This window comes from Mobula hypostoma, chromosome 4, assembly GCF_963921235.1.
Source record: "Mobula hypostoma chromosome 4, sMobHyp1.1, whole genome shotgun sequence".
Lineage (NCBI taxonomy): Eukaryota > Metazoa > Chordata > Chondrichthyes > Myliobatiformes > Myliobatidae > Mobula > Mobula hypostoma.
Genome location: NC_086100.1, coordinates 54,739,218 through 54,755,148, shown reverse-complemented (window position 1 = coordinate 54,755,148; position 15,931 = coordinate 54,739,218). Strand labels below are relative to the sequence as shown.

General features: G+C 39.9%; 1 protein-coding gene across 13 annotated transcripts in view; it reads left to right on the top strand.

Moving 5' to 3' along the window:
* Window positions 1-15,931, top strand: part of veph1 (ventricular zone expressed PH domain-containing 1) — a 247,776-nt gene that overhangs the window by 114,742 nt on the left and 117,103 nt on the right. For all 13 annotated transcript variants that reach the window (XM_063045816.1, XM_063045817.1, XM_063045810.1 and 10 more), the window contains one exon: window positions 5,497-5,717. In XM_063045816.1, the coding sequence (XP_062901886.1) occupies window positions 5,497-5,717 (221 nt within the window). The remainder of the gene's footprint in view (window positions 1-5,496; window positions 5,718-15,931) is intronic.

Genomic DNA, 15,931 nt, shown 5'->3' with positions numbered 1-15,931 from the left:
CAACACTGAACCCTATGGTACCCCACTGGTCACCGCCTGCCATTCTGAAAGGGACCCGTTAATCGCTACTCTTTGTTTTCTGTCAGCCAGCCAATTTTCAATCCATGTCAGTACTCTGCCCCCAATACTATGTGCCCTAATTTTGCCCGCTAATCTCCTGTGTGGGACTTTATCAAAGGCTTTCTGAAAGTCCAGGTACACTACATCTACTGGCTCTCCCTTGTCCATTTTCATAGTTACATCCTCAAAAAAATTCCAGAAGATTAGTCAAGCACGATTTCCCCTTCGTAAATCCATGCTGACTTGGACCGATCCTGTTACTGCTATCCAGATGTGTCGTAATTTCATCTTTTATAATTGACTCCAGCATCTTTCCCACCACCGACGTCAGGCTAACCAGTCTATAATTCCCTGTTTTCTCTCTTCCTCCCTTCTTGAAGAGAGGGACAACATTAGCCACCCTCCAATCCACAGGGACTGATCCTGAACCTATGGAACATTGGAAAATGATTACCAATGCGTCCACAGTTTCTAAAGCCACGTCCATAAGTACCCTGGGATGCAGACCATCAGGTCCCGGGGACTTATCAGCCTTCAGACCCAATAGCATTTCCTGCCTAATATAAATTTCCTTCAATTTATCCATTACCTTAGGTCCTTTGGCCACTATTATATCTGGGAGATTGTTTGTGTCTTCCCTAGTGAAGACAGATCTAAAGTACCTGTTCAACTCGTCTGCCATTTCCTTGTTCCCTATAATAAATTCACCCGCTTCTGTCTTCAAGGGCCCAATTTTGGTCTTAACTATTTTTTTTTCCTTTTCACATACCGAAAGAAGCTTTTACTATCCTCCTTTCTATTCTTGGCTAGTTTACCTTTGTACCTCATTTTTTCTCCGCGTATTGCCTTCTGTTGCTCTTTAAAAGTTTCCAAATCCTCCGGCTTCCCACTCGTCTTTGCTTTGTTATACTTCTTCTCTTTTATTTTTATACTGTCCATTACTTCCCTTGTCAGCCACGGCCTCCCCTTACTCCCCTTAGGATCTTTCTTCCTCTTTGGAATGAACTGATCCTGCACCTTCCGCATTATTCCCAGAAACACTTGCCATTGCTGTTCCACTGTCATCCCTGCTAGGGTATTGTTCCATTGAACTTTGGCCAGCTCCTCCCTCATAGCACCATAGTTCCCTTTGTTCAACTGTAATACTGACACTTACGAGTTTCCCTTCTCCCTCTCAAATTGTAGATTAAAACTTATCATATTATGGTCACTACCTCCTAATGGCTCCTTTACCTCGAGGTCCCTGATCAAATCCGGTTCATTGCACAACACTAAATCTAGAATTGCGTTCTCTCTGGTAGGCTCCAGTACAAGCTGTTCTAAGAATCCATCTCGGAGGGACTCCACAAACTCCTTTCTTGGGGTCCAGTACCAACCTGATTCCTCCAGTCTACCTGCATGTTGAAATCCCCCATAACAACTGTAGGATTATCTTTGTGACATGTCAATTTTAACTCTTGATTCAACTTACACCCTACATCCAGACTACTGTTTGGGGGCCTGTAGATAACTCCCATTCAGGTCTTTCTACCCTTAGAATTTCTCAGTTCTATCGATACAGACTCTACATCTCCTGATTCTATGTCCCCCCTCGCAAGGGACTGAATATCATTCCTCACCAACAGAGCCACCCCACCCCCTCTGCCCATCAGTCTGTCCTTTCGATAGGACGTAAATCCTTGAATATTCATTTCCCAGGCCCTGTCCACTTGAAGCCATGTCTCTGTTATTCCCACAACATCATACTTACCAATTTCCAACTGTGCCTCAAGCTCATCCACTTTATTTCTTATACTCCGTGCATTCATATACAATACTTTTAATTCATTACTCCCCTCACCTCCCATATCAGTTCCTATTTCACTTGGCCATACTGTACGATCCCTTCTTGAGCTTTCTGCTCCGTTGATTCGGCTGTCTTTCTTAACTTTTCTTATTCTCACTTTCCCTGTATCTCCATCCTTATGTTTCCATAAGGAGTTCAGTGAGAATTCCCCTCCTCTTCTATTTGGCCAGATTGTCTTTAGTAACAGTACTAATAAGAAATAATATTTGATTTTTGTTTTGTTTGAAAGTTTAACTTTCTCCAGGAAATCAATCAGTTATGGCCTTATTCCATCAACAATCAAACAAATATAATTTTACTTGAATATAGCAGCAAATGAAACAATTTATTTAGTCCATTTTTAAGTTATCAGCATTTTTATCAGTTGCTTATATACTTTGCCCTATAAATTTACCATGTATTTCTAATTTTTCCTTGGACCTTATTCAAAATCGGGTTAAAAATGTCATTTTAAATGTATGCATCATTACTCCTCCTGCAAGGTTTCTGATCCTCCCAGCACGGTCTAATTAAAAGTTAGACAGAATGTGTAGCAGAGCAAATTAGGAGGAAATCTGTAATTAGCCAATTGTGGCTTTTAAAGTTAGTTCCCTAATAGTGAAATAAATTAACTCAACTTTAAAGACAGTCACATTCTTCAAAAGCAATATTTCAAGTAATAATTGAGCTACATAACTTTAAAAATTAGTTTTATTTTGTCTTCTATTTGAATACTTGTGAACTTGACAAGAGGCTAATGGTTACATTCCTCCAGTATGATTCCACTCTATTTACATGACTTAGAGGTTAACATAGGTTTCCTTGATGGCATGATGATTTTCACAGGAAGGGAGTGATCCAGAGGAAAGACAAAGTACTGCTGAATCGGGAAATTTAAAATAAAAACAGACAATGCTGGAAATACACAGCAGGACAGGTTGGAACTGTGGAGAAAGAAACGGAGCTAATGTTTACGGCTATTGGCCTTTCATTAGAAAGTTGATCCTACTGTGAATGCTAAAAACGTTCCAAGTAGAACAATAAAATACGTAGATGGGGATAAAAAGCAGCTTAAGTAGTCGATCTAAACCTCAAACTAACAGAAGCAGGTAATTTAATCCATAAAGTTTCTTCTCCCATTCAGTTATGGCTGATCTATTGCCCATGGTTATTTACGCACATTTGCCCTTTCATGCTTTCATTGTTTTTGACTCAAAATCTATCAATCACAGATTAAGTTTGACAGTTGACTTATCGTCAGTAGCCATATGCAGAAAGGATGCAATATTCACCCAGTCTTTGAATGAAGAATTCTTCCTTCACCCTCCCCTCTTCTTCTATTCCCTTCCTCCTTCCCTCTCTCCTAAGGTCCACTCTCCTCTCCAATCAAATTCCTTCATCACCAGCCTTTACCTTTCCCACCCACCTGGCTTCACCGACCATCAGCTTCAAGTTATCCTTCTCACCCTCCCTCCATTTTTTTATTCTTGCCTCTACCCACTTCCTTTCCAGTCGTGAAGGAGGTGTCAGCGCAAGACGTTGACTGTTTGTTCATTTCCATGAATGTTGTATGACCTGCTAAGTTCCTCTAGCATTATGTGAATGTTGATGAAGAAATGTTGCTAGCTTTATTCATGTGGATGCAACTCTAACTTTCAAATACATTCCCTGGCCCTTGATGGCTTAACCAGCAGAAGCAGCTTCTCTCTTTCCTCTCCTGAGTTTTGCCAAACTCACCCCTTGGCTTTCTAAATATTAGGAATATAATCCAAAATGTTGTAACTCAGATCACAACTCTATTAACCATTGCGTTCAGTATTATTATTTCTTTAGTAAGGAGAGCAGCTGTACATTGTCAGTTTGCTAAAAAAAAAAATTCATGCCTCTTCAAGAACTTCACATTCCTAGTTCAAGTCCTGCTGCTTTCCAACAACATTCTGTATCCCCTTGAAGAGTGAATGGTCCTTATTGAGAAAGAGAATGCTGAAAACAAATATAATTGCTGTTTTTAGATCGCTAAAGGACTTTAAAATATTGGTGATGATAAGCCATTTCACTTTATGCAATACATACATGACAGAGTGCCTGCTCTCTAAGGAAAAGAAATGACAAAGAAACTAAATACGAGGAAACAATAAGGGTAGTTTTAAATCCCCAAGGTAAGGGTGAGAATGTTAGAGGTTAATGGGGGTGGGACGGAGTGCTTTATAAATAGGTAGCTCTATAAAACCTGGGCTCAGAATGTTGCAGACAAGGCAGTGTTTGACGAGATTGTGTCAAGCATGGGGACCAGGTGGGGCTATAGTTTCAACATTTCAATGTGCTTTCATTCTTCATACTTCGGGAGCTATTTGTTTGTAACACATGTAGTTACGTTTCCCAAGATCCAGAAACTGATCCTTGTCAAAGTGGTGCTTATGGATCAGGAGAAGTGGGAGTCTTTCCCGGCAGTGCACTGGGCCCCCAAAGGCCACACACCAATTATTTGCAAATGAGCACCATCCTGTATGGTTTCTGGTTTAGCCTCATAACCAGGCTAATGGTCAGGAAACAAATCAAGATGCATGTTAATTTAATTTGCCATTAAATTAAGCAAGACACCTCCCATTCCATGCATCTGGAAATGGTGACGTTTCTATTCACTTCCTAACTCCCCATAAGCATCCAAATAAATATTTCATTGACCACAGCCAATGTATGGAACAGATTCCAAAAGTAGATGTGAAAGCACTTAACATTGAATCTGTCAAATACAAATTAAATAAATTCCATTAGGAAAGTAGTGTTTGAGATGAAGCATAAAAATAACCTTGAGACGTAACAGCAGCATTCATGGATGTAACGATGGATCTGTGTGTACTAAGCTGTTTGCAACTGATTTTTGTGCATTGTTTGTTGTTCACTGTTGCAGTCATTTGATAAAGATTGATTTGCTGAGATTAATCAAGGAATCATAATTATTACAGCATCTGGCCATCAGAAAGGTAGTTGGTGGAATGACTAGTTATTTTATTTTTCTAAAGGTGCTGAAATTTCAACTGTTGGCTAGTACAATTTGTGGTCTTTCATGTAGTTCACTTTTTATTGTATTTAGTTTCATGGAAGCAGCTATGAAAGGGTGTATATTAACCTGTTGTGAACACACTTCCGTTTACTCCATCACTGCTGTCTGTTTCCCTAATATCATTTTAAACATGCTAAACTCTATGTTACATTCCTTTTAACATTTGAATTTCAGTTGTTGCACTGTAACTGATCCTGGTCGATTTCCTGTTTCCCTTCCTTAAGTAAGTTTGTTGAATCCATTTGTCAGTAACCTTGCTGTGGGTAGATCAGGATGAGTACAATACATGGGCCACAGAGGCTAGGCTGGGAAGTTTGCACTTACCGGTCTCCATTCCCCTGCTTTAACAATTTATGCACCTCCAGTAAGTATTCATCGGGCCCTTACCATTTATTTTATTTGAGTTTATGTAAAAGTTATTTTGTAACAAAATAATTTTTACATAAACTCAAATAAAATAAATGTTAAGGGCCCAATGAACAAAGGCTGTAAGTGAGCTTCTCCAACTGTTACAGTGATTAAATCGTACCTGTCATTTTTTTCTTAGGAAAAGGCAAGAAGCTGCCTGGTTTATCTGGTGACTCAACTAGCAAATATGGAGCATTGTTATCATCATATACTGCTACTAGAGATTAAAACCATCACTGACACATTTGGCAACATTCTTGGAGCTCAGAGTAAAGACATTTACTGCATGAGTAACAGCTTCACAGCAATTGCCAAACTTCTTGTCAAGCATCTGGAGAAAGACGTCACTCCAACTAGAAGGTAATATTGTTCCAAAAATAATAATTCATCTTTGTGTGTGTGAGAAGTGGGGGGGGGGATTAATTGAAGGAGAGAGAGCGAGAGCACATGTTAGTCTATATTGTGTCACTCTGCTTTTTGTGTCCCACCATTGAAATGCATTGAATGTGATGTGAATTGATTCTGTTTGTTCAGTGGAAATAAAATAAAGATGTTAAATTGGGCCTTAAACTGATCACTCCCCATAACTTGATGAGTATTGTTTACGGTACAGTTGTTCAAGAAAGGAAAACAAAATCCTTTACAACACATTTAATTACTGAAGTCCATGCTATTAGAATAATTCCTGGAACATCCCAAAAGCTACAACACAACTCACTGTCAGTGATCAATTTGCTGGGAGCAATGGCTCTCAGATTTTGTTCAGTCGTTCAGACTGGCCAACAATGCCTTCAGCTCTCCCAGTCTGTACCTTTGTTAGCTTTTTTCCACAAAACTGATCTGAGTGACTGTGAGTTTGCTGATAGGTTATTGTGCTGTCTTGATGACTTTCACATCTACATGATTCAATTCTTCCAAAGATGTATCTTCCTGACCCTTGTTATGTGCACTCAGATGGTAAAGCATTATATCCAAGGCCCAGTTCACTTCTGTGTATGCTTTTATTAGGTCACATTGAGAAATTAAGTTAGCAGCTCCATCTCATCATGCATCAATACTAGTGTAATTCTTTAAGTTAAAAAAAAATGCGGCAGGAGTTGGCAATTTGGTCTTTCAAGCCTGCTCTGCCTTCATCAAGGTCACAACTGATCTTCTACCTCAGCTCAGTTCCCAGCTTCATCATCATACCCCTTGATTCCTTTAATCTCCAGAAATATGTCATTTGTGTTTGAATAACTGAGCTTCCTCAATTCCAAAGATTAAACATTTATCAAGTGAAGAATATATTTTTCATCTTGATCTTTAACAGCCAACCCCTTTATTTTCAAACATGAACTCAGTCCTAAATATCACAGTCAGGGAATATACCTGTACCCTCCCTACACATGGCCTATTAAGCTTGGATGAGATCTCTTCCCATTCTTCTAAATTCTTGAAAATGCAGTCAGATATTGCCATCTTGGAACAAGTCTAGTGAAATTTACATTGCCTCTATAGCAAGTACACCTAAGTGTAAGAAGACAAAAATAATGCAATTCTCCAGGAACATGCTCTTCAAAGCTGAATATAGTTTAGTTAGACTAACTTTGCCCTGAAATTAAACCCATTCATCTTGAATACTACTTGCCCTTCCGATCACCTTTTGCTTCTGTACTTATGTCAAGCACATCCTGTTATTTTCAAAAAACAATTTATCCTACAACCCAGTGAAGAAGGCTAGGCCTTGTCGATTTTAGCCTAAATACCGTTTTTTAAGATAGGAGACTTGATTTTTTTAATAGGAAACCTTACCATCTCTCTAAGGTAACTACTGTATTCTTTCAGGTTTTATTTTTTGATGGATTTTATATTATAATTTTTGAGTTATGCATTGGCAGCCTTTTGTGATAGGCACCCAGATGAGGATATTTGCAGAAATTCAAGTTGTACTGTTCAGAAAAAGATGATGAATTAAATCTCTTCTGTTGGAGATGTCTGTTAGATGACTCCAGAGCAGTAAGATCATCTCTATTTATACAGAAGCTGACTGATGAGAAACGAAACAGGAAACATGGAATTCCAAACGGAAGTTCTTTATCCAGAGAGTGTTAAGTCGGTGTCAGTATTATGGGATAAAGGCAGGTGCACAGGACATCCAATGTTCCAGTTCATTATCAAAGTATTTGTGCCATATACAAACTTGAGATTCATCTTCTTTATTTTAGAGAAAAACTATATATAAAAGCGAGAACAAAATAGAGGTATGGTGGTAGATGATAGTAAGCACCAACTAATGGCCTGTTTCTATGCTATGTGCTACATGTGAATTAGAAAACAACTTTAATCATTTATTTTCTGTTAAATAAAAAATGTAGAGTAGATATACAACTTGGTTTCTAAAATCATAAGAATTGATAATGTCTCGGGAGCACTATTCACCACTATATTCCTAAAAACGTTTTTGTTCAATAAAACTTAGCAAATAATTTATCATTATTGATTCTCAAATGCAAATAATAAAAGTTGGTTATATAGCATAATCAAACACCCTAAGATCATTATCTATTTCATTTCGCTAGTAAGAACTCTCTTTATGTCATCATAATCATTGAGATTCCTAATGGTGATGGATTATTTCCTTTAAAAAGTTCCAGAGGGACTTTGCAAAGATAAGGAGGAACAGAACTTGTTCTAACTTAAATCTGTTTATATTTATTTAATATTTATTCTTTTTAACCATAACAGTGGCCATTATTGTTTTTGGAAGAGTTATTCTATTCTTTATTCTAAACTCTGTTCAAATATAATTGGTAATTGGTTTATTATTGTCACATGTACGGAAATATAGTAAAAACTTGATTTTGCATGCCATCCATATAGATGATTTCAAAACATAAGTACATTGAGGTAATGCAAGGGAAAAACAATAACAGACTGCAGAATATTGTGTTAGACTTACAGAGAAAGTATAGTGCAGGTAGCCAATAAAGTGCAAATGCCATTAAAAGATAGGTTGAGAGATTAAGAGTTCATCTGTATTGTACAAGAGGTTCATTCAAAAGACTGTGGTAGAAACTGTCTCTGAGACTGGTGTTGTGTATTTCTAAGCTTTTGTATCTTCTGGCTGATGGAAGGTGAAGGTGGGGGTGTGTGGGGAGAAGAGAAGATGACTGGATTGGTTGGTGTCTTTGGTTATGTTGGCTGTTTTACTGAGTGAAATGCACATAAGGTCAGTCGAGGGAAAGTTGATTTTTATGTTGGACTAAGATGTGTCCACAAAGCATTACAATTTCTTTTGGTATTAAACGGAGTGGTTGCCATACCAATTTGTAATGCATCTGGATAGGATGCCTTCTGTGGTGTAGTTATTTAAAATTAGGGAGAGTCAATGGGGACATGCCAAAGTAGAGGCTTCGAAGAAAGCAGAGGTGCTGATGTGCTCTCTTGGCCAATGTATCTACGTGGTTGGACCAGACCAAGCTATGTGTGATATTTACACCTAGAAATATCTTCTGCCATTTCCACCTTGTCACTATTGTTACACATATTCCACAACCCCACCATCACCTTCCTGAAGTCAGTGACTAGATCTTTTGTCTTGCTGACACTGAGGGAGAGTTTATTGCTTTGGTACCATACCAGTAATCTCTCTATCTCCTTCCTGTACTCCGTCTCGATGTAGTTTGAATTCTGGCCCGCTACGGTGGTCTCATCTGTAAACTTATGGATGAAGTTGGAGCAGAAACTAGCCACACAGGGAGAAGGTGTGTAGGGAGAAAGTTAAGGGGCTGAGGAGGACCAGTGTTGAGGCTAATGTTGGCAGGAGTGTTGCTGCTTATCCTTACCAATTGGTCAAGGATCCAGTTGCAGAGAGAGATGCTGACTCCTCGGACTAGGAGTTTGAAGATGATTAACAGATTGATTTTGGATATGACACGAGTTTGTCCCATGATGCAAGGCTGTACTCACCGAAGTTTAAAAGTTTAGTGAGAGGTAATCCCGTTGAGAGATTTTTGAGGGGGATTGACAGGTAGGCCACTGAAAACCTGTATTATCTGGTTGTAGTGTCTAGGACCTGGGCATTCCTTCAAACTAAGTCGTCAGATATTTCAGATTAATAAGAAGAAATGTTTCTTAACCTTGAAAGCTGAAGGTACTTGGTTAAAGTGGAAACTAAAAGGTTTTAAACACCAGTGAATCAGAAGGTAAATTAAACATGAAAACTTGAAGGGCAAGATCGGCCTCTGTGCCATCAAAAGAGAATGCAGAATCTGGAATCTAGATCTAACACCGCGTGTTGGATTGACCAGCATCTGTGAAGGCAAAATATGTAAGTTGCCACCTCAGTCAACCCCCCGCATGAAAACTGAGAGGGAACAGGAGAGATCACCAGTATCCAAAGTGGAATGTGGGTTACCTGAAATTGTAAAATTCAAATTTCATACCATCGGGTTGTAAGCTATGCAAGCTGAAATTAAAATGTTGTTTTCCAATTTGCGTTTGCCTCTCTATAGTAATTGAGGGAGCCAAGGACAAGATGGTCAGAGTGGGCGTCGAAAGGAGAGCTGTGAAGGTGTATAGCCAGAAGATCGAGATGGCTGTGCAGGCAGAGTGCATGTATTCAGCCTTCTCTGTGCTTAGTTCTTCTAATACGAGCATGGAATACAATAAACCAGGTGGAAGGTGTGTAGGTGAAGCTCTGCCACACCCGAAAGGGATGCTTAGGATCCTGGATGGTAGTGAGGAAGCAGTATAGGGTATAGTGTCAAACCTCCTTTGCTTGCAAAAGAAAGTGCCAGGGAATGGGGAAGAGATAAGTAGATCAGAAAGTTGTGAAGAGAGTGGTCCCTGAATAAGGCAGGAAGAGGGGGGAGAGGGAAGATGTGACTGGTCTTGCGATGATATTGTTGGCTGAAATGGTGAAGGATGATGTGCTAGATGCAGATGTAGGATAAAAGGTGAGCCCCCAGGAAACTTGGAATTGGAAGAGCCACATTTCATATTTCACTTATGTAACTTGCAGCTCACTGCTATCATCACTGGATTTTCCACTTTCAGGTAACCAGATCCCCGATGCAATCCTCCCATACACATTCACTTGTTTGTCTACCTTGTCTGCTTCTTTTATTTTATCCCTCTCATCCCCTCCCTCACCTCATCCCAGATGCCCATCACCTTCCTTGACAGACGGCTCTATCTGCAACCTACCGGCCTCTCCCTCACTCTCCCTCATCTAGTTCTGTATACCATTAACCATGGTGGAACAGGCGTAAGGGGCGGTTTCATACAATTATTTTCACCTGGCGTAAAAGGAACATTTTTGCCAAATTGTACAATCTTAGCGAATGAAAAATATTCCTTCTGTGCACTTAAATGTGAACCATTTTGGATTACACTGGAAGTATTTGGCAGCCACACACCTCAGCATCTACATTCTGATCAGAAGGGTAGTGAATCATCAGACCATTGAATGCAGCATTTCAATCAACATAACAGGAAATCTAATGTAATATAACAAGTTCTTCATTGTTTTTGTTTTAGAGAATAAACAGCTTTTGTGCTATAACGTATGCATGATGAACGCCTAGTGGGGATGGTAAAAAATAAGTTACTTGTGAATAGGACCTCATAATTCTTATGCTGTGACACGCTTAGTTTATAAGGGAATTTGCAGGACCTATTGTATATGTTCTGAATGCACTGTCTTTCATTTCACAGTTCTTTGATATCTACCTCAAAGGCTTTAAAAACAATTGCCCATTTGTCCATGTCCAGAATCTTCAAGGTGTAAAAGTGTTGAAAATGTTATATTAATTGTTTGATGGAAAGGACTGGTTAGCATCATCTGTGTGTGCTTTTGGTTTTGATTCTTAATAGAAATGTACAGATTACTGATTACTCTTTTCTAGCAATTTAATATTAAATGGAATTTGCTAAACTGAAGCATTATTTGTGGATTAATGGTTTTGAAGTCTTTTCACTTCAAGCCTTGTAGGTTTCCTCTTTAATATTTGGAAACTAACAGTTCATGGTTATGAGCAAACCCCATTCTGCTCTTTATGCTTAATTGTAAAAGCTAAATCAAAAAATTTGTATGGAAGGACATTGTGCAGCATGTAATTATAAGTTATATTGTTATCCAGTGAGGATAGTCTGAAATTAGTTGGAGTTAAAGTTGAATACAATTAAATTAATCATGTAGCTGAGATGGTAGATTTTGAAGCAACATATTTTGATATAAAAGCCATGAATGTGGCTGTGGCCCAAAATTACTTCCACTATTATTCAGAGTTTATTGCAGTTGTTCACCAAATCTGGCAGTGTCTTTTGGAAAAAGTTCAAGTTCTGAACCACATTATGATCAATTCCTGATTTCATGAGATTAAAAAAAAACAGACTGAAGTGAATTAGTGAATTGTAGAAGCATGTGTCATATCCCAAAAACATCATTATTCATTGATACCCAGAGTCAGATAATTAGCTAGTGCTATTGATCGAGTCTTTTTGATGAGGACAACTCAATTTTTAATGCTGCTGATTTTTTTCTGCATCTGCTTCGGTTTAATCACATACCCCCTAAGTGTAGTGACCAGAAATGCACACAGTATTCCAAGTGTGACCGAAGCACTTTGCACCACTGTAATGTGATGCCCCAACTCCTACACTTGGTACAACCAAAACACTTTCTTTACCTCCCTGTATACTTGCCTTCCCTTCTTCAGGGAACTACTGTATGTACCCGTACCCATAGGTATCTCTGTTCAACGGCATTTCACAGGGCACTGCCTTTCACCGTGTTTGGCCTAACCTGAGATTTTTCTTAATTAAATTCCAGCTACCATCCAACTTGTCCACTTGATCTATAATCTCTTGTGGCCTTAGACAACCTTATCCACCATCTCACCAAAGCTGGTGAAATCTGCAAACTTATGCCACCTGCATTCTCATCAAAGTCATTAATACATATTGAAGCAAAAACATCTGCACTTGCAGAATTTGGTATCCTGCATGAACACAGTGAATAACAAACCAAACCACACAGGAGCACGTTTCACTTGTTTGATTCACTTCCAGTGCTCTGATGGTACAAGCTCAATGCCAACCTGCCATACTTGGATGAAAAGCAAGCAGTACCTGAGTAAGTACAGATACAAGGAAAGCATGTGTGTAGTATTTGATAGCTTGGAAGAGGCCTTTGAAAAGAAGCTCTCCAAGTACGCAGGACTGGTCAGCAACTGTCAGCAGGCTGGATGGAGAGCGAGGTGTCTCCCAGTGGAGGTTGGTTGTAGGGGATTCATAGCCCGTTCTTTAGTTAGAGCCTTCAGCATTTTGGGCATCGAGGGAGAGAGGAAGAGGAGAGCCATCCGCAGTACCACCGATGCGGCAGAGAGGGCCTCAAGATGGCTGTGGCTCAAAAGAGGGGAGCCATGGAGTCATAAGTAGCTAGCCATCTGGACACAAGCTGGGGTCTGATCAACCTCGGCTGGGTCACCTGGAGGAGGTTGTATGATGTTGACCCGAAACACCCGATGATTCCAGGAACATCACTGAAGATATGTCCAGATGCATCAGTAGATGTATGTACACAGCTGGTTGTAAAGCGACACAGAATTAAAATGAAAGTTGATCTCTTCCACCTAATTTAGTAAGCATTTAAATGTAGATATAGTAGATATACTTCCCTAGCAAGTGGCTGGTATTTAATTTTAAAAATGCCATTATAGTGAAATAGTTCACTCCGCATCAAGAAATTCACTTTTATTTGTTTTGTTATAAATGCTTAAAAATAATTGAATTAAAACAGGAAATTCCACTATAACATATTTTCAATGACTCCTCATTACATTTCAGTAGGGTGCTCACTTCAGGGGTTGCTATGCAGTTTCCCAAGAAATGTTACGTAAGAGTATACTAACATTCTGTGGAATATAATGAGCTGAGTCATGCTGGGAGTGGCTATGGGCTCAGATGGCAACCACTGGTGTTCAGCCCTGCACAGAAATAAATCCCACATTGACAAGAGCACACCCAGAGTCTTGGACTTAGTGAACGACAGATGGCATCACATCTGTTTACCTTCTCCATCACTGGACTCCATATGGAAGCAGAAGGCTGAGGCTCTATTTCCCAAATTCACCAGCCTTGCATTGTGAAATTGCCAGTCAAATCAGGCCTGAAATTAAGGAGGCAAAGGGGAAGCTACTTTAAATTTTAATTACTTTAATGATTTTAATTGTCTTTAAATTATTCAAATTAGCAACATGAAAATAAAAAATTACTTCAATTTTAGTAGAATGTTGGTGACAATTAAAAAGAGTTGAAGTTCAAAGCAGATTACAGCTATATAGGACCCTGGTCAGATCCCACTTGGAGTACTGTGCTCAGTTCTGGTCACCTCACTACAGGAAGGATGTGGAAACTATAGAAAGGGTGCAGAGGAGATTTACAAGGATGTTGGCTGGATTGGGGAGCATGCCTTATGAGAATAGGTTGAGTGAATTTGGCCTTTTCTCCTTGGAGTGATGGAGGATGACCTGATAGAGATGTATAAGATGACGAGGGGCATTGATCGTGTCGATAATCAGAGGCTTTTTTCCAGGGCTGAAATGGCTATCATGAGAGGGCATAGTTTTAAGGTGCTTGGAAGTAGGTACAGGGGAGATGTTGGGGTAAGTTTTTTATGCAGAGAGTGGTGAGTGCATGAATGGGCTGACGGTGATGGTGGTGGAGGCGGATACGATAGGGTCTTTCAAGAGACTCCTGGATAGGTACATGGAGCTTAGAAAAATAGAGGGCTATGGGTGACAGTTGAACTGTTTCTTCTAAGCTGCATGGGTGTATGGCCACTGAGTAACTGAAATGCTCCTATGCACATAGCTTTTGTTGCTGCACAGCTGGAATTTGTTTTATATAACATTAATTTAAAGCATTGCACAGTTTTCCGGCCATGTAAAAATTCTCTGCTCAAAGCAATGGTTGGTGTAAAAAAAAATGTGGGAGTCTTGGGTGGGAGTCTATTACAGTCAGAGACTCATTCACTGAGAGAGCACTAACTTGCTGCACCCCGCCCCCTCAACTTGACAGTGAGAATGGTTAGTGAGATTATCCTTTACATCCAGCCCAGGTAAGTACAGGTGCACAGAAATAACAAGCAGAATTTCTGGTTCCAGCAAGTTCTGTTTACGTCTTTCACATTGCTAATTATATTGGAATGATGCATTTTGGGCATCGAGGGAGAGAGGAAGAGGAGAGCCATCCACAGTACCACCGATGTGGCAGAGAGGGCCTCAAAATGGCTGTGGCTCAAAAGAGGGGAGCCATGGAGTCATAAGTAGCTAGCCATCTGGACACAAGCTGGGGTCTGATCAACCCCGGCTGGGTCACCTGGAGGAGGCTGTATGATGTTGAAAGACCCGAAACACCCGATGATTCCAGGAACATCACTGAGGATGTGTCCAGAAGCATCAATAGATGTATGTACACAGCTGGTTCCAGCAAGTTCTGTTGATGTCTTTCACATTGCTAATTATTTTGGAACACAGAAATTAACTCTAACCCATTTTTGCCTGTTTTGCCATTATAGTTTGTAGTGAACAAGTGAAAGAAGTGATTTTTTTTAAAAAATCCACAAGCAGGAACCTGTGATGGCTAAAATATTGTGTGTAGCTCTATTGATGCAATTTCAGAAAAAAAATACACAATGCAGATTGAAGTGCAGCACATCACACTGATTTATTAGTGCTATTTGGTATACAGGTGCCCCCGCTTTTCAAACGTTCACTTTACGAAACCTCACTGTTACGAAAGACCTACATTAGTACCCTGTTTTCGCTTTCAGAAGGTGTTTTTACTGTTATGAAGAAAGTCAGCCCACGATAAAAGGCAGCGCGCGCCCCGAGCAGCCGCTCTGCCCCGGATTTGGAACGGCATTGCTTAAACACGTTGCATTGAGCAGCTGTTAGCAAGATGAGTTCTAAGGTGTCGGAAAAGCCTAAAAGAGTAAGGGTGGTACACTTAGCGTAAAACTAGACATAATTAAGAGTTTCGATCGTGGTGAACGAAGCAAGGACAAAGTGAGTTTGGCTTGTGGAAGCTGACGAAGATGATGTTGAAGAAGTTTTGGCATCCCATGACCAAGAGCTGATGCAGTTGGAAGAGGAAAGGATAACAATCGAAACCGAATGCAGTAGCGAAAGTGAAGCAACTGCGTGAGATTTTCGCTGCAATGATAAAGTACGACTTTAATTTTGAAAGGGTACGTAGGTTTAGGGGATTTTGCAGGATGGTTTGAGTTCTTATAAAGAACTGTGTGATAGAAAAATGTGTGAGGCTCAACAGTCAAGCAAGCCTTCCACATCAGCCACAGCAGACAACGCCGACCTTCGAAATCGAGGCGGGCAGTCATAGGAGAAGATGAGCTGCTTGCCCTAATGGAAGCAGACGACACCCCAGTGTCCCACCACCCCAACCCCCAGGCCGCGGACAGATACTGTATCGATTCGCGGAGAATACAGCGGTAGCCGGGAGGCACACAGCATATCTTTAAGAAAAAAGCCGAAATAAACATGCTAATTAATTAGGTAAACACGAGGAAT